The sequence below is a fragment of the Mytilus edulis genome, chromosome 11 (genome assembly GCF_963676685.1).
Source record: "Mytilus edulis chromosome 11, xbMytEdul2.2, whole genome shotgun sequence".
In the NCBI taxonomy this organism is placed as follows: domain Eukaryota; kingdom Metazoa; phylum Mollusca; class Bivalvia; order Mytilida; family Mytilidae; genus Mytilus; species Mytilus edulis.
Window position 1 is genome coordinate 10,582,422 of NC_092354.1, and position 20,718 is coordinate 10,603,139.

General features: G+C 34.2%; 1 protein-coding gene across 1 annotated transcript in view; it reads left to right on the forward strand.

Annotated features, from left to right (window-relative positions):
• The window catches only part of LOC139495096 (aminopeptidase N-like), a 44,396-nt gene extending 30,902 nt beyond the window's left edge, over positions 1–13,494 (forward strand). The window contains exons 19-23 of the mRNA XM_071283247.1: positions 2,802–2,915; positions 4,223–4,390; positions 10,511–10,648; positions 12,250–12,319; positions 13,303–13,494. Coding sequence (XP_071139348.1) covers positions 2,802–2,915; positions 4,223–4,390; positions 10,511–10,648; positions 12,250–12,319; positions 13,303–13,446 — 634 coding nt within the window. The 3' untranslated portion in view covers positions 13,447–13,494. The remainder of the gene's footprint in view (positions 1–2,801; positions 2,916–4,222; positions 4,391–10,510; positions 10,649–12,249; positions 12,320–13,302) is intronic.
• Positions 13,495–20,718: the final 7,224 nt, after the last annotated feature.

Genomic DNA, 20,718 nt, shown 5'->3' on the forward strand with positions numbered 1-20,718 from the left:
TATTTTATTTATAACAATGTCACATATTTTTAAACTATCAAAAGTATAAAATAAATAATTTACAAGACATGGTCTCAATAAGATGTAGCTTCGTTTCGTGTGAATTTTAGCCAAGACGCCATCTAATTAACTATCGAGTTGACCTTCTATGACCATATAAGCGATGTCAACATAAACATAGATATAAATAGATTAAGCAACTTAAGTGCAATTGGATTTTTATAGGGTTGTTTAACAGACCTATAAAAATCCAATTGCACTAGTTGCTTAATACAAAATTTATTATAGATTAAAAAATTATGTTTATCGACAGGTAAAAACGACGAATTGTCGTTTTTACCTTTACAAGAATATTTTTTTGTGGATCGAATCAGTCAATCAAATTATTTACCTTTGTTTCATTTTCAATGTTGACATCTTTGTCCTTTAACCCTCTTGCTGCCGGAGGGACACATATGTCCAAACCGGCAGTGCCGGAGGGACACATATGTCCATGGATAAATTTATGCAAGCTTCTCATCAATGCTGTATCTCTTTCAATTAAAATACCGAAGATAAAACAGAGTTATGTTTTCTCCAGTGGGTCCCAAATGTATTGGTCATTATGTCGTGACGTCATTTATCGAATGACGTCGTTGTTTGGCATGTTACGTCACAGACGTTGTTCTGTCGTATTTTCCGGCATATGAAATGCAACCTTGAAAAACGGGCGGCAGCAAGAGGGTTAAAAACCGATACACGGACAACATGGACAATGCATGCGTTATTCTGTCTCTTTCTACGCGGTTAAATTGAAGTTCACATGAATACGGATTTAATGAGGACAAGTTATTCACTTGCAAGTTAATAATTCATTATCAATGTTTATTAGCTTACTTTGACAAAATTGAACCATTTTAGCTGCTAAAAGCGAATTATTATTTCACTATTTCACTTTCATTAATGATTGAACAAAAAAAATATATCTCGTAGCTAGTGCCCCTTTAAGAACGGACAATATATCATTCTATGTATCTTTTGTTTAAGACTATATGTGACCAGCCACGACATATCCAGGCTTATGGAGGTAGAAAGTCATTGTGATAAAAACGCCGTAAATTATATGTGACTAGCCACTTCCAGGTTTAGGAGGGAAAATTGACTAAAAATTGCTTTTTGTATATTTATGTAGAATATTCAGAAACAAAACTCTCTGTCATGTTATTACATGTATGACATATTTGTTGTAATAGCAATGAAACGAGTCATTTCGAATAACGGTATGAAAATGAGACTGTTCTATGACGACTTTTATTTGTTGAAGGTACATATATATAAAATACACAATTATTGTATTTATTGGCTCTTAGTGGTGTTCAATAGCGTATTTGAATAAAATTTCAAAAAATCAAATTCATTACAATACAAACAATTCTTAGCTCTATTTTAGAACATGTAATTTAAACTTGTTGAAATCAAGTTAAATAAAAAAAATGTCAAAGTAAGCTTTAAGAATTCCTTTTTTTAATTTAGATTTATTATGCATGTCTCTAAACATAGTATGCGACGCGTACCAGTTTATAAGTAGGTGTTCTCATATATGCATTTGATACGGTGCGTTTATTATGGATATTTTTCAGACTTCATTTATGAAAGAAAATCTTTAGAGCATTTTTGTTTTGTTTGTAGCTCAATTTAAAACATGTTTTTTAAACTTGTTGAAATGAAGTTAGTTTAAAAGTTGTCCAACTAAGCTTTAAGAATTCCTTTTTTAATTTAGATTTATTATGCACGTCTCTAAACATAGTATGCGACGCGTAACAGGTGTTCTCTTATAAGCATTGGATGCGGTGCATTTATCATGGATATATTTCAGACTTCATTTATCAGAAATTTGATTTTTTTGTATATTAATTTAAAATGTAGATTCAAATATTTTTCATTTAAATCGATAAAGTCAAACTTCTTCAAAACGTTTATATGATATATAGTTCGGCGTCCGCAAAAAAGAAGCCAAGGAATGTGTTTATCTCTTCTTCACAAATACGTTTTCATTGAATCTCGATATTTTTCATGTTTATAATTTATAATAACAATGACAGGCAATATTTGATGAATAAAATTATTATGTAGTTAAAAAAAAATTAACAATGACGTTCTACCTCCATAAGCCTGCAAATGTCATGGCGGGTCACATATATGTAAATGTAGATTGGACTCAATACTCAAATTGAAGTATAACAAATGTAATTAAGATTTTAATCTTCCAACACAATCTAGAAGTTACATATTCATTAATGTTGATAAATATCCATATTTTTAAATGATATATATATATTGTATTTTGAGTTTTTTGTCTTTTCAAAAATAAATCATTTATATTATTAACGTGAACTTATTTCTGTTAAATAGGATAAACATTTAGCTCACATTGCAAGAAAGTCCGCGAAACTGTTACATCGTCTTTAGCTTATAAACAATGTGACGTCGGATGTGTACTCAGGATGTGAATGATAAATATTAGACGTAAATATACTAGTATTACCCTTCTGAATGATATCAATATTGAGTAGAAGATTTTGAGGCTCAAAATGTAACTTTCTTGAGTTTTTTAAAATTACATTGCCCCTCAAAAATCGGATTCCAAAAGGTATAGCATTCTTAGTTACGAACTGGTTGAACATGAAGACCAACTCTTCAAAATATTTTGTCAATGTCCAATGAAAATCACCATAAACGAATTGCATTACAAAAAGAATCTAAAACTCAATAGTATGTTTGCTGTTTTAATTTAATCAGAAGATAATGTTAATATACTGTAGATTGTTGAGAAGTTTGGTTGTAGAAGGAGCCTGTGCTTATGGTGACACAAATTGTATAAATATTGCCGTCAGCTCGTTTCAAAATCTGATGCAGGCGACTGGTCCTAATAATCCGTAAGTTAATAACAGAAACAGTAGAGGGTCAGCAAATCAAACGAATATCATTCTTTCTTACGGTGAGAACAGGAAAAGTAAAGAATGTATTTGAATAAGAATATGAGAAGATATGACTGTCAATGAGACAGCTCTCCGCCAGAGACAAAATGACGTTAATTTTAGCAGCTATAGGTTACCGTACAAACTTCAATAAAAAACAAAAACAGAGATGTGGAATGATTGCCAATGAGACAACTGTCTAACAGAATTGAGCCTCCTCATGGTTTTATCTATGTGATCACATGGCTGATTTTGAAGTGGTTATTTGATTATCATGTTTAAAATGATAGTTAATGAGGATGTGATTAAATTTGGTAACAACTTGTGATTATGTAATTACTTGGACACCCCTATGAGGGGCCAAACAATTCAAATGACGGTGGATATAAGGAACCATAGGGCACTCTACGGCAATGAGCAAAACTAAGAGAAATGACAAGACTTAAAACAATCAAACGAGGATTAAAACGACCTTATTCGTGCTAAAACAATAAACAAACAAACACGTGACAGTACAACCAACGACACCACTTTAATACAGACCGAATACAGGTACGTATATGTCACCTACGTACATGGAAAGTGAACTTGAAGTATCTTACAGCATGACACTACTTTAATACCAACCGATTACAGATACGTGTAGGTCAACTACCTGGACAGTGATGTAACTCACAGCACGAAACCACTTTAATACAAACCGATTGAAGGTACGTGTAGGTCACCTACATGGACAGTGAAGTAATTTACAGCACGACACTACTTTAACGCAGGCCGATTACAGGTACGTGTGGTCACCTACCTTGACAGTGAAGTAACTCACAACACGACACCACGTTAATACAGCCGATTATAGGTACGTGTAGGTCACCTACCTGAACAGTGAATCAACTCACAGCACGACACCACTTTAATACAGACCGATTACAGGTACGTGTAGGTCACCTACCTGGACAGTGAAGTAATTTACAGCACGACACTACTTTAATACAGGCCGATTACAGGTACGTGTAGGTCACCTACCTGGACAGTGAAGTAACTCACAGCACGACACCACGTTAATACAGGCGATTATAGGTACGTGTAGGTCACCTACCTGAACAGTGAAGTAAACTCAGAGCATGACACTACTTTAATACAGACCGATAACAGGTACGTGTAGGTCATCTACCTGGAGAGTGAAGTTACTTACAGCTCAACTTTAGAACGAATTCTTTAAAACATTTGGGTTGAATCATTGTATTTATGGAATATGTTTTTTCCAGGATTGATGTTGATTCGAGAAGAAGCGTTTACAATACAGCGATAAAATATGGAGGTGTGAAAGAGTGGGATTTTGCTTATAACAGATACAAAACACATAATGTAGCATCGGAGAGGATACTAATGTTGCATGCCTTATCTTATAGTAGAGAAGTCTTGGTTTTAAGCAGGTTTGTAATAAATAATACTTTGTTAAGGAGTACAGTCGCGAAAAACTTCTAACTTTGACCTTGCGGTGATAAATATTTGAACACGTTTATCGTACTCATAAATCATCCAATCAAAATACCGGTATATGCATAAGCTATTAGAATGTGAGTTCCTAATATTGCGATATTCACCTAGTAAACCTTTTTCTAAAGTGTACAAAACATACACTTTTCAGACCCCCACCCTCCGTCAAAAAGCGTACGTCAACCTTTTTCAGATTTCAAGACAAGAATCAATCATTCTTGATAAAAAAAAGGATCCTATCTTTTATAGTATAGTTTCATATAGAAATTTGCATTTAAAAAATAGACTGAAACATAATCTGACTGTTTGAATTTTACTTTGAAAAAAATAGGGTACGGATAATGAATATTGTTTTTACTTTCTCCCCCCACACTTTGAAAAATGGTTGACAATTATGGATGATCCTTAATCAGATAGCATGTTGACGACCTTGCTTTACTTTTATAAATTGGGACTTATATATTCATATATTCATAAATTTATATATACTATTCATATAAATTATATATGTACTCTTTTATAAAGTGTAGTATGATTTTGCTTTATTACCCTTTTAAATGTGAAATATTATTAAAAAAATACGTACTCTTATATATAGATTAGGAGGCCACGAGACGGATTAACAGTTTTGTTAATTGTGTAACCTGTAAATAACAAATTTAACATTATTAGTAGTATGGTATGCATTAGTGAATATTTAATCATTAAAATACACGCCAAAAAAAAAAAAAATCTTTTCGATCCTACAATATACCCTTTATCTACTTTACCTCTTTATGTTCCTACAATATACCCTTAATCTATGTTACCTCTATAGGTTCCAATAATATACCCTCAATCTATTTTACCTCTATAGGTTCCTACAATATACTCTTAATCTTGTTTACCTCTATAGATTCCTACAATATACCCTTAATCTAGTTTACCTCTATAGGTGCTACAATATACCCTTAATCTTGTTTACCTCTTTATGTTCCTTCAATATACCCTTAATCTTGTTTACCTCTATAAATTCCTACAATATACCCTTAATCTAGTTTGCCTCTTTATGTTCCCACAATATACCCTTAATCTAGTTTACCTCTATAGGTTCCTACAATATACCCTTGATCTAGTATACCTCTTTATGTTCCCACAATATACCCTTAATCTAGTTTACCTCTTTAGGTTCCTACAATATACCCTTAATCTAGTTTACCTCTATAGGTTCCTACAATATACCCTTAATCTAGTTTACCTCTATAGGTTCCTACAATATGCCCTTGATCTAGTTTACCTCTTTATGTTCCTACAATATACCCTTAATCTAGTTTACCTCTTTATGTTCCTACATTATACCCTTAATCTAGTTTACCCCTATAGGTTCCTACAATATACCCTTAATCTAGTTTACCTCTTTATGTTCCTACAATATACCCTTAATCTAGTTTACCCCTATAGGTTCCTACAATATACCCTTAATCTAGTTTACCTCGTTAGGTTTCTACAATATACCCTTAATCTAGTTTACCACTATAGGTTCCTACAATATACCCTTAATCTAGTTTACCTCTTTATGTTCCTACAATATACCCTTAATCTAGTTTACCTCTTTAGGTTCCTACAATTTAACCTTAATCTAGATTACCTCTATAGGTTCATACAATATGCCCTTAATCTAGTTCACCTCTTTAGGTTCCAATAATATCCCCTTAATCTAATTTACCTCTATAGGTTTCTACAATATACCCTTAATCTAGTTTACCTCTTTAGGTTTCTACAATAAACCCTTAATCTAGTTTACCTCTTTATGTTCCCACAATATACCCTTAATCTAGTTTACCTCTTTATGTTCCTACAATGTACCCTTAATCAAGTTAACCTCTTTAGGTTCCTACAATATACCCTTAATCTCGTTTACCTCTTTATTTTCCCACAAGATACCCATAATCTAGTTTACCTCTTTAGGTTCTTACAATATACCCTTAATCTAGTTTACCTCTTTAGGTTCCTACAATATACCCTTAATCTCGTTTACCTCTTTATTTTCCCACAATATACCCTTAATCTAGTTTACCTATAGTTTCCCACAATATACCCATAATCTCGTTTACCTCTATATGGAATAACCGTTTCACAAATGATATCGGATATGTTCCTTAAGTCGTAACTACAATCCCCTTCCCTTTCATGAATATGACCTACCGAATTAGACTATTTACCGGATTTGTAATCACTTAAGCAACACGACGGGTGCCACAGGTGGAGCAGGATCTGCTTACCCTTCCGGAGCACCTGAGATCACCCCCAGTTTTTGGTGGGGTTCGTGTTGTTTATTCTTTAGTTTTCTATGTTGTGTCGTGTGTACTATTGTTTTTCTGTTTGTCTTTTTAGCTCACCTGGCCCGAAGGGCCAAGTGAGCTATTCCCATCACTTTGCGTCCGGCGTCCGTCGGCGTCCGTCGTCGTCCGTCGTCCGTCGTCGTTAACTTTTACAAAAATCTTCTCCTCTGAAACTACTGGGCCAAATCAAACCAAACTTGGCCACAATCATCATTGGGGTATCTAGTTTAAAAAATGTGTGGCGTGACCCGGTCAACCAACCAAGATGGCCGCCACAGCTAAAAATAGAACATAGGGGTAAAATGCAGTTTTTGGCTTATAACTCAAAAACCAAAGCATTTAGAGCAAATCTGACATGGGGTAAAAATGTTTATCAGGTCAAGATCTATCTGCCCTGAAATTTTCAGATGAATCGGTCAATCGGTTGTTGGGTTGCTGCCCCTGAATTGGTAATTTTGAGGAAATTTTGCTGTTTTTGGTTATTATCTTGAATATTATTATAGATAGAGGTAAACTGTAAACAGCAATAATGTTCAGCAAAGTAAGATCTACAAATAAGTCAACATGACCAAAATGGTCAGTTGACCCGTTTAGGAGTTATTGCCCTTTATAGTCAATTTTTAACCATTTTTCGTTAATTAAAGTAATCTTTTACAAAAATCTTCTCCTCTGAAACTATTGGGCCAAATTAATCCAAACTTGGCCACAATCATCTTTGGGGTATCTAGTTTAAAAAATGTGTGGCATGAATTGGTCAACCAACCAAGATGGCCGCCACGGCTAAAAAAAGAACAAAGGGGTAAAATGCAGTTTTTGGCTTATAACTCAAAAACCAAAGCATTTTGAGGAAATCTGACATGGGATAAAAATGTTTATCAGGTCAAGATCTATCTGCCCTGAAATTTTCAGATGAATCGGTCAATCGGTTGTTGGGTTGCTGCCCCTGAATTGGTAATTTTGAGGAAATTTTGCTGTTTTTGGTTATTATCTTGAATATTATTATAGATAGAGATAAACTGTAAACAGCAATAATGTTCAGCAAAGTAAGATCTACAAATAAGTCAACATGACCAAAATGGTCAGTTGACCCGTTTAGGAGTTATTGCCCTTTATAGTCAATTTTTAACCATTTTTCGTAAATTAAAGTAATCTTTTACAAAAATCTTCTCCTCTGAAACTACTGGGCCAAATTAATCCAAACTTGGCCACAATCATCTTTGGGGTATCTAGTTTAAAAAATGTGTGGCATGACCTGGTCAACCAACCAAGATGGCCGCCACCGCTAAAAATAGAACATAGGGGTAAAATGCAGTTTTTGGCTTATAACTCAAAAACCAAAGCATTTTGAGGAAATCTGACATGGAATAAAAATGTTTATCAGGTCAAGATCTATCTGCCCTGAAATTTTCAGATGAATCGGTCAATCGGTTGTTGGGTTGCTGCCCCTGAGTTGGTAATTTTGAGGAAATTTTGCTGTTTTTGGTTATTATCTTGAATATTATTATAGATAGAGATGAATTGTAAACAGCAATAATGTTCAGTAAAGTAAGATCTACAAATAAGTCAACATGACCAAAATGGTCAGTTGACCCCTTAAGGAGTTATTGCCCTTTATAGTCAATTTTTAACAATTTTCATTAATTTGGTAAATTTATGTAAATTTTTACCAAATATAGTTCTCTTTTACTAATGGGCAAAGTTCATTATAGATATAATTGTAAGAAGCAAAATCGTTCAGTAAAGAAAGAACTTCAAACACATCACCATCACCAAAATACAATTTTGTCATGAATCCATTTGTGTCCTTTGTTTAATATGCACATAGACCAAGGTGAGCGACACAGGCTCTTTAGAGCCTCTAGTTTATTTTTAGCCATGGCGTTGTCAGTTTGTTTTAGATTTATGAGTTTGACTGTCCCTTTGGTATCTTTCGTCCCTCTTTTCCTACAATATACCCTTAATCTAGTTTACCTCTATAGGTTCCTACAATATACCCTTAATCTAGTTTACCTCTTTAGGTTCCTTCAATATACACTTAATCTAGTTTACCTCTATAGGTTCCTACAATATACCCTTAATCTAGTTTACCTCTTTATGTTCCTTCAATATACCCTTGATCTAGTTTACCTCTATAGGTTCCTACAATATACCCTTAATCTAGTTTACCTCTTTATGTTCCTACAATATACCCTTAATCTAGTTTTCCTCTTTAGGTTCCTACAATATACCCTTAATCTAGTTTACCTCTTTATGTTCCTTCAATATACACCTAATCTAGTTTACCTCTATAAGTTCCTACAGTATACCCTTAATCTATTTAACCTCTATTGGTTCCTACAATATACCCTTAATCTAGTTTACCTCTTTAAGTTCCTACTATATACCTTTAATCTAGTTTACCTATAGGTTCCCACAATATACCCTTAATCTAGTTTACCTCTATAGGTTCCCACAATATACCCTTAATCACTTTTACCTCTATTGGTTCCTACAATGTACCATAAATCTATGTGCTGACATGAATTGTCATTGATATGGTTATATTTATAAATTTCCTGTTTACAATTTTTGAATTTTTTGAAATACTAAGTCTTTTCTACCTCAGGCATAGATTACCTGTGCTGTATTTGGCAACACTTTAGGAATTTTGGTTCTCAATGCTCTTCAACTTCGTACTTTATTTGACCTTTTTAACTTTTTTGGATTCGAGCGTCACTGATGAGTCTTTTGTAGACGAAACGCGCGTCTGGCATATATACTAAATTTAGTCCTGGTATCTACAATGAGTTTATGTGTACCTCTATAGGTTCCTACAATATACCCTTAATCTATGTTACCTCTATAGGTTCCAATAATATACTTTTGATATATTTTACCTCTATATGTTCCTTGAATATACTCTTAATCTTGTTTACCTCTATAGGTTCCCACAATATACCCTTAATCTAGTTTACCTCTTTAGGTTCCTACAATATACCCTTAATCTCGTTTACCTCTTTAGGTTCCAACAATATACCCTTAATCTAGTTTACCTCCATCGGTTCCTACAATATACCCTTAATTTAGACTCCTATAGGTTCCTACAATATAACCTTGATTTAGACTCCTATAGGTTCCTACAATATACCCTTAATCTAGTTTTCCTCTGTAAGTTCCTACAATATACCCTTAATCTAGTGAACCTCTTTTGGCTCCAACAAAATACCTTTAATCTAGTTTACCTCTTTAGGTTCCTACAATATACCCTTAATATGGTTTACCTCTATATGTTCCTACAATATACCCTTGATCTAGATTACCTCTTTAGGTTCCTACAATATACCCTTAATCTAGTTTACCTCTATAGGTTCCTACAATATACCCTCAATCTAGTTTACCTCCTTAGGTTACTACAATATACCCTTAATCTAGTTTACCTCTATTGGTTCCCACAATATACCATTAATCTAGTTTACTTATATAGGTTACTACAATATACTCTTACCTCTATAGGTTACGACAATATGCCCTTTCCTCTATATGATCCTACAATACACCCTTAATCGTCGTTTATCTCTATAGGTTCCTACAATATACTCTTACCCCTATAGGTTCCTGCAATATATCCTTACCTCTATAAGTTCCTACAATATACACTTACATCTTTATGTTCCTACAATATACCCTTATATCTATAGGTTCCTACAATATACCCTTACCTCTATAGGTTCCTATAATATACCCTTACCTCTACAGGTTCCTACAATATACCCTAACAGACGACATCCGTAAACAAGAAGGAATAGATGCCATGCGTCTTATTGGAAGAAATCCAATTGGTAGATCTCTGTTGTGGGATTTTGTAAGAGGAAATTGGACAGAAATTACAGAACGGTGAGTTAAAATATTCATTGGTTATGTCTTCGTCTATTGTGGGATTTGTAAGAGGGAATTCGAATGAAATTACAAACCGGTGAGTACAAATATTCATTGGTAATGTCTTCGTCTATTGTTGGTTTTGTATGAGGAAATTGGAACGAAATTACAAATCGGTGAGTAAAGATATTCATTGGTAATGTCTTCGTCTATTGTGGGTTTTGTAAGAGGGAATTGGAATGAAATAACAAACCCGTGAGTAAAATTATTCATTGGTAATGACTCCGTCTAGTGTGTGATTTTGTAAGAGGAAATTGGCATAAGATAACAAAGCGGTGAGTAAAAATATTGATTGGTAGTGTCTTCGTCTTGAGTGCGTAAAGTATAATTTAACGGAAATAGGAACATTTAATTGCACTTCGTATATTTGCTGTAAGTCTTCAAAACAATGTATATCAGACATGCAGCTTTAAGAAGAATAATTTAACTGATTCCACATGTGGAACAGGTTCTGCTTACCCTTCCGGAGCACCTGTTTTTGGTAGGGTACGTGTTGCTTAGTCTTTTGTTTTCTGTGGTGTGTCTTATGTACTATTATTTGTCTGGTTATAGATATAGGGATATGTGGTATAAGTGCCAATGGGACAAGCCATCCAAGCCACAATTCATAAAAGTAAACCATTATAGGTCAATTTACGGTCTTCTACACGGAGCATTGGATCATGCCGAACACCAAGCTATTAAAGGTCCAAAACAATTACTAGTGTAAAACCACTGAAAAGGGAAAACAAACGGTCTAATGTATTTAATATGTATATATAAAAAAAACTAGACTCACATAAAAAAACAACAATCTTCTAAACATCAAATTCAAAACAATTGCAACGGTATTTTCTTTTTTAGCCAAATCGTTTTCTATCTATGAGTTTGACTGTCCTTTGGGTATCTTTTGCCCCTCTGTAAAAACAACAAAGTTTAACCTGTAAATAACACATTTTTCCATTAGAATATAAAATCTTTAAAATAATCACTCACGATATCAAAGAAAACTGGAAGTACACGAATAAAAGTGAATCCACAGTTCTTGTATCCAACATGTCCAAGGTGCTAGGATGTCCACAGTTCGTGTATCCTACATGTCCAAGGTGCTAGGATGTCCACAGTTCGTGTATCCTACATGTCCAAGGTGCTAGGATGTCAACAGTTCGTGTATTCTACATGTTCAAGGTGCTATGATGTCCACAGTTCGTGTATCCTACATGTCCAAGGTGCTAGGATGTCCACAGTTCGTGTATCCGACATGTCCAAGGTGCTAGGATGTCCACAGTTCGTGTATCCTACATGTCCACGGTGCTTGGATGTCCACAGTTCGTGTATCCTACATGTCCAAGGTGCTAGGATGTGTCGATAAATAGAAGCATGTGTTGTCGGAGATAAACAAAAATGTGTTGTACGAGAATAACATCATGGGGTTTGGTCAGAGTAAGTTTTGCAGTATCGAACTTATTAGAATATAAAATGATAGAGACATCTAGATTTCCAAAGATGTTAATTCGATAGCAGCTCGAGCTCAAATGTGTAATTTTGTGATACTCAAAATGTAATTTATTTTCTTTCAGTTTTGGAAGAGTTTCATATCTCATTACAGATGTTACATCCAAGTTTAACACTGAATTTGATCTACAGTCGGTAAGTTGATATAGTGAACAAGACATGCGCATTAATTAAAAAGTAAAATCACAAAAATACTGAACTTAGAGGAAAATCTAATCGGAAAGTTCATTATCACATGGCAAAATCATTTAAAGAAACACATAAAAAACGAATGGACAAGAACTGTCATATTCCTGACTTGGTACAGGCTAGGCATTTTCAAATGTGGAAAATGGTGGATTAAACCTGGTTTTATAGCGCTAACCCTCCCACTTTGATGACAGTCTCATCAAATTCCGTTATTTTTACAATGATGCGTGAACTAAACAGACATAATACATAAGATAGTCAAAATATTGGTAAAGCAGTCATCATCGTGTAACAATTTTAAAAGGAACAATTTAACAGAACGCAAAAACATTTATCTACAAACACATTCATTAATTGGCCTGTCTGACGTCAGAAAATTGTATACGTCACATATATTTGTCGTACCATGTATATACAAACAGTTTTTAAAATTTCACAATTTTGGCATACAGATACTTTGTACATATCTTTTTTGTGTCAGTTACTACTGTTCATCATTATATTTCATCATATTGATACTGAAGATATTATATTGAAAACAAACAATGTACAAAATAAGCATAGTTTTAAATGTGAACTCGGGTTTTTAAAAGCGGTTTTCGTTTAAGATTTATTGCTCTACAAAGTAAGTAATAGAATAGATGTTATCCTATAATAAAACTTCAAAAGAAATATTAATATTAAGACAGGAAAATTTGAAGGCCGACTGTATAAATATCCCAAATCTAAGCCATGCTTGCACTAAGGTGGTGTAATCAAAATGACTCCAGCGTGAGTCGTCCTATTCTGTATTTTGAAGTTTAATTGTAATATTTCTTTTTGATATATTGATTTATATATGAACATGGCAAAATAATTATTTTTGTAATTTTCCTCTACTTTAATTTCACCATTTTCCATTGAAAATACCCATATCAATCTTTTAACAGCTTCAGACTTTTAAGGATAGTATTCCAGATTTAGGCAGTTCAGCAGCAGCATTTGACAGAGCAATTGAAACAACAAGAGCGAATATCAAGTGGATGGATAATAACTTCCAGATTATAAAGGATTGGTTACAGAGCCTTAGTTAGTTGGAATAACAATCCAGCTGTCATTTTCAATTAAATCTAGAGTCAATATTTCTGATTTATATTTTGTTTACTTCTTCAATTTATATAGATACATGTATAGGAAAATGTGGTATGAGTGCCAATGACGCGCGTTTCATCTTCATAAGACTCATCAGGGACGCTTATATCAAAATATTTATAAAGCCAAGCAAGTTTAAAGCTGGAGAGCATTGAGGGTAAAAAATCTCCGAAAAGTTGTGCTAAATACGGCTAAGGTTATCTATGCCTGGGATAAAAAAAATCCTTAGTTTTTCGAAAAAATCAAAGTTTTATAATCAGGAAATTTGTAAAAATGACCACATTATTGATATTCATGTCAACACCGAAATGTTGACTACTGGGCTGGTGATACCCTCGGGGACAAAACGACCACCAGCAGTGGCATCGACCCAGTTGTGTAAATAGTTATCAAAGGTACAAGGACTATACTTTAGTACGCCAGACGCGCGTTTCGTCTTCATAAGACTCATCCGTGACTCTCATATCAAAATATTTATCAAGCCAAACAAGTTCAAAGTTGAAAAGCATTTAGGGTTCAAAATTTTCAAAAACCTGTGCCAAATGCAGCTAAGGTAATCTATGCCTTGGATAAGACAATCCTTAGTTTTTCGAAAAATGCAAAGTTTTATAAACAGGAAATTTGTAAAAATGACCACATTATTGATATTCATGTCAACACCGATCGCGAAATGTTGACGACTGGGCTGGTGATACCCTCGTGGACGAAACGTTCACCAACTGTGGTATCGACCCAGTAGTGTAAATAGTTACCAGGATTATAATTTACTACGCCAGATTGCAGCAACATTCAAACTTTTGACTTTTCTACGCTTTGCACTAATATTCCCCATGCTCAATTGCAAAAGCGGCCTAACCATCTCATTAAAGAGAGCTCTTGTTATACGAATGGGAATCATAGATATAATTTTTTTATGTCTAATTCATTCAGAACCTTTTTAAAGGCAAAACGAAAAAAACACCTGGTGAAACACCTTGCAATATTCTTTAATTTTACATTTAAATATATTATTGATGTCTTATCACTAAATATTCCATATTTCAGTCAATACTTACATCTCATATATCCCATATATTTTGAAATTTAAGGATACTACTGATACTAGAAGAACTTGATCTTTTTCTCAATATTGACACAAATGGACGACTACAAACTATAAATGACATACGGGACTATTTCAACTTCCCAATTATTAATTTTTTATATATCAGAAATGCAATGTAACATACCCTCTGTCTAATCGTATTGTGTTTATCTGTCTCATCGTATGGTGTTTATCTGTCTCATTGTATGGTTTTTATCTGTCTCATCGTATGGTGTTTATCTGTCTCATCGTATGGTGTTAATCTGTCTCATCGCATGGTGTTTATCTGTCTCATCGCATGGTGTTAATCTGTCTCATCGTATGGTGTTAATCTGTCTCATCGTATGGTGTTAATCTGTCTCATCGTATGGTGTTAATCTGTCTCATCGTATGGTGTTAATCTGTCTCATCGTATGGTGTTAATCTGTCTCATCGTATGGTGTTAATCTGTCTCATCGTATGGTGTTAATCTGTCTCATCGTATGGTGTTAATCTGTTTCATCGTATGGTGTTAATCTGTCTCATCGTATGGTGTTAATCTGTCTCATCGTATGGTGTTAATTTGTCTCATCGTATTGTGTTAATACATATCATATCATTGTTGATTGGTTAAGCTGGTTCATTTTCACACGTTACGGAGTCCATACACAGGAGTGCGCTGATTACGCAGAAACGGTTCAACAGAGTAATGAGGAGGAAATATTTTCAATGACACTGCGTAAATTTTATGGATACCTTCACGGATTGATTCATCTATAAAACTAGGAAGTTTATGTGTCTAAGCTAACTAGCTACATTTTTTACCACGTCTTAGATTCTATTGTGGTGTACTGATGAAGTGTCATAGATTCAGGTCCGCTCTGTGGTTTACATGTTGTAATGTACTATTACATATTTTATTTATGTATTTCTCTGTCCTGAGTATTCTTGCATTCTGTATGTCTTTTACGTTATGTTATTATTTTAGCGGTATTTTAAACATTATCTTATAACGGGTAGGTTTGGTTAACCCCTATAATCAGCTCTAGCCCCATTTTTTTCCTTAAAATGTCCAGTATAAAGTCAGGAATATGGCAGCTGTTTTCAAATAGTTCGTTAAAAATAAACGATAAAATGACAAAACAAAAGTAAACAGAACACTACACAGAACTATGAAAAGCAACTAGACATTTCACAGAACACTGAATAACAACAGGTATCGTAAACAGGAAGTGAAATCGCGTAAACAGTTGTTTTTCTACAAACATGACTAATTACACATACCAGAGTAACATATATATCCGAGTTTATGCTTTCTTAATTTTCAACCATTTTAAAAAGAACAACAGTTGAAATAAATTTTAGGCATTCGTACAGCCTTTAAAAATGAGCAAACAAATACCGTAAAAAGGGTAAAACTAGAGGCTCTAAAGAGCCTGTGTCGCTCACCTTGGTCTATGTGAATATTAAAGGAAGCAGATGGATTCATGACAAAATTGTGTTTTGGTGATGGTGATGTGTTTGTACATCTTACTTTACTGAACATTCTTGCTGCTTAAAATTATCTCTATCTATAATGAACTTGGCCCATTAGTTTCAGTGGAAAATGTTAGTAAAAATTGACTATAAAGAACAATAACTCCTAAGGGGGTCAATTGACCATTTCGGTCATGTTGACTCATTTGTAAATCTTACTTTGCTGAACATTATTGTTGTTTACAGTTTATCTCTATCAATAATAATATTCAAGATAATGACCAAAAACAGCAAAATTTCCTTAAAACCAACAATTCAGGGTCAGCAACCCAACAACGGGTTGTCCGATTCATCTAAAAATTTCAGAGCAGATAAATGTTGACCTGATAAACAATTTTACCCCATGTCAGATTTGCTCTAAATGCTTTGGGTTTTGAGTTATAAGCCAAAAACTGCATTTTACCCCATGTTCTATTTTTAGCCATGGCGGCCATCTTGGTTTGATAGCCGGGTCACCGGACACAGTTTTCAAACTACTAACCCAAAAGATGATGTTGGCCAAGTTTGGATTCATTTGGCCAAGTAGTTTCAGAGGAGAAGATTTTGGTAAAAGATAACTAAGATTTACGAAAAATGGTTAAAAATTGGCTATAAAGGGCAATAACTCCTAAAGAGGTCAACTGACCATTTCGGTCATACTGACTTATTTGTTAATCTTACTTTGCTGAACATTATTGCTGTTTACTGTTTTCTCTATCTATAATAATATTCAAGATAATAACCAAAAGCAGCAAAATTTCCTTAAAATTACTAATTCAGGGCCAGCAACCCAACAACGGGTTATTCCATTCATCTGAAAATTTCAAGGCAGATAGATCTTCACCTGTTTAACATTCTACCCAATGTCAGATTTGCTCTAAATGCTTTGGTTTTTGAGTTATAAGCCAAAAACTGTATTTTACCCCTATGTCTATTTTTAGCCATGGCGGCCATCTTGGATGGTTGGCCGGGTCACCGGACACATTTTTTTAACTAGATACACCAATGATGATTGTGGCCAAGTTTGGTTTAATTTGGCCCAGTAGTTTCAGAGGAGAAGATTTTTGTAAAAGTTAACGACGACGACGGACGACGACGGACGACGGACGCCAAGTGATGAGAAAAGCTCACTTGGCCTTTTAGGCCAGGTGAGCTAAAAAGGAACCCAACATGAATATCGGTAATAAACCAACGGCAACCATTGATCTACAGGCCCTTGACATTAGAGAGACAAAATGGTGACAACATTCCCTTAACCTGGGACAGTGGAAGAAAATACGACTTAACTATAGAATTCAGTTGAAAATGACTCAACAAGATCGTTACAAAGCAAGGCCGTACGGTAACTTCCATTTGTTTTTTTCTGTGTCATTAGGTCTTTTGTGAAGAGTTCTATCATTGGCAAAAAAATCTTTAAAAAATGCTGAAATCCATGTAATTTAATTTGGAGACTATTGGATTGTGTCCACTAGGAAATCAATGGAAATCTCTTTAATTTATAGGAAGATTAAAATTATGTTCATATACAATGTTGACACACACACATGTAAATTATTATGCATAATTAGGTCAACAATAAGCCATAAGTTTTCTTAATTTAGTTGATATTTATTTTTCATATAGTGGCCTTTTATAGCCGATCATACGGTATGTCGTTTTCTCATTGTTGAGGCATATGTTGCCTTTTTTTGCTTACATCTACTTAATTTGAACTTTGGTGGATAGTTGTCTCATTGGAAATCAAACCACATCTCCTTAACTTAAACCATTGTGGTGACGTCAATCTATTAATTTCCCGTAGATTCTTTTTCTAGAATCAACACTTCCTAAATCCGTCGCTAAAATGGACTCACCAAATTATATTCAATTGTTTTCTTTGTGTGTCTAATTTCACTAAGTTTGAATTGGCCAACACTGAATTAGGTGTTGACATTTTACTTGGAAACTCAACATTTACCCTCATGACACTCACGGAATTTGATTGGCGCTATAAAACCAAGTTCAATCCACCATTTTCTACATTTGAAAATGCATGTACCAAGTCAGGAATATGACAGTTGTTGTCCATTCGTTTGATGTGTTTTGTCATTTGATATTGATTAGGGACTTTCCTATTTAATTTTCCTCGGAGTTCAGTATTTTTGTGATTTTACATTTTACCAAAGTGGAAATCCTGAATAATCATAGGTTTTTCTATGGAATTTCAACCAAAGATGAAGAACCTGATCTTTCACATCACTTCCGGGATTAAAATTTCCGGGACTGAATTTTCGGCTCTCCCTTGACACCATTTGCGAGTATGGTCTTGCGGAAATGAGGATAACCGTCGGAAGGGGACGATAAATGGCTGACCCGTGTTCAGAGAGAGCAATATCTCTTGCATGTAAATGACACCCTTGTAGATTTCGAAAAAATGGCTTGCTAATGCCGCTCCAAGGCAGCACTCGCACTCGCAAAGTGAAAAGGGATTAATATAAGTTGCACAACTTGTATCCCAATCCATTTTCAATGAAGATGTTTAAAAAACATCACTGTATTGGATACCTTGAAGACCTGTTGGTGACCTTCTGCTGTTGTCTGTTGTCTGTTCTGGTTGTTGTCTCTTTGACACATTCCCCATTTCCATTCTTAATTTTATACTTAACAACATCTGATGTGGATACTGAAAAATTCCAAAGATCTTTTAGAGTACATACAATCTAAGACTCTTTCATTTTGCAATAGTATAAAAACATTTGACTTTTCTGCAATACAATAAGTATTCCCCATTCAAAACTAAAGGACAAATTGAAGGAGTTGGTATATTTTGTTTCATAAAAAAAAAGGCCGACGTAGATACAAGTATCTTGTCTTAGGGAGGGATAAATCCTATTTTGTAAAGGATCACATTGATTCAAACAAAAATTCTCTGAAACTGACATTATCAAGATGCTTGATTTCTTGATTGACAACATATTTGTTACGCTTGGAGGACGTGTTTTTCAACAGAATGTCGGCATTTCAATAGGAACCAATTGTGCCCCTCTTCTTGCCGACTTGTTTCTTTATTATAACGAGGCTGACTTCATATAGAAACTTCTTAGAATGAATAATAAAAAAATAAGAAGTAAGCAATATCTTTTAACTTTACTTTCCGCTCTATAAATGATGTTCTCTCACTAAATAATTCAAAATTTGGTGACTTTGTTGGACGCATCTATCCCATCGAACTAGAGATAAAGGATATAACAGATGCAGTTAAGCCTGTCTCATATCTTGCCTTACATCTAGAAATGAACGTATGTTGAAAACAAAACTTTACGACAAACAAGATGATTTCAGCTTCCCAATTGTGAACTTTCAATTTCTATGTAGCAACATTCTAGCAGCGCCTGCATACGGAGTATACATCTCACAATTGATGCGATATTCTCTTGCTTGTATTTCATATCGTGCTTTCTTTGATAGAGGGTTGATGCTCACAAGGAAGCTATTTAACCAAGAGTTCCAAATGGTGAAGTTGATTCATCACTTCGTAAATTTTCCGGACGACATCACAAGTTGGTTGACCGTTATGGAATAACCGTTTCACAGATTAAATCGGATATGTTTTTACAATCCTCTTTTCTTTTCGTGAATATGACTTACCAAATTAGACTATTCACTGGGTTTGTTATAACATGAGGAACACAATGGGTGCCCCATGTGGAGCCTGATCTTTTTACCCTTCAGGAGCACCTGAGATCACCCCCAGTTTTGATGGGGTTCGTTTTGCTAAGTCTTTAGTTTTCTATGTTGTGTTCTGTACTATCATTTGTCTGTTTTTGGGTTTTTTTTTGCCATTGCAGTTTGTTTTTAATCTATGAGCTTGACTGTCCCTCTGGTATCTTTCGTTCCTCTTTAAATATTTAGGATATTGAAGCTTGATAAACATATTCAGATATCTATATTGTATATCATCTTGAAATTTATGAAAACACATAGAGATATGTAAAATTGAGTGTGTTTTGGAACATTAAATGTTCATAATAATAATTTTCAGTAATTGTTGTAATAATTGTCAGTGATGAATAACTAATAAAATGAACAATTTTAATTGACAAAAAGATGAACGAAATGTAATCCTTGATGTACGAAATGTAAAGCATGAAAAAGCTTTAAAAGCTTATTTTTATCATATTGCGTACTTGTAAATTGATTGACTTGGATTATTTAAACTGTTTACAAAATATCAGGATTTGTACACAAACTATATCCAATCCTTAAAATTATCAGCAAAGATAAATAAAGACATTGCATCCAAGTATCGTTTTATGCAAACCAAAGGAAACCAATTATTTGGTTGCATCAATACAAATACTCGTCGAATTGTTCAACAAACCATGACTACATATAATAACTCGTTTACCATATTCTGTTCAAAAAGTGAACTATAACTGCAACTAGACAAAAAAAAGCCACCAGGAATCTTGGCGAACAGGTATAATGGTAAGCGGGTACTAGGGTGAACGTTTATCTGGGCGACCGGACTCGGATTCGCCGAGAGTTAAATAAAATTGAAAACAACTCGTTTAATAATGTCTTGCGTTCGAAAAGCTTTTCTGGATTTACATTCATCGGGAACGCTCAAAGCAAAACATTTGAAATCCGAAAAAAA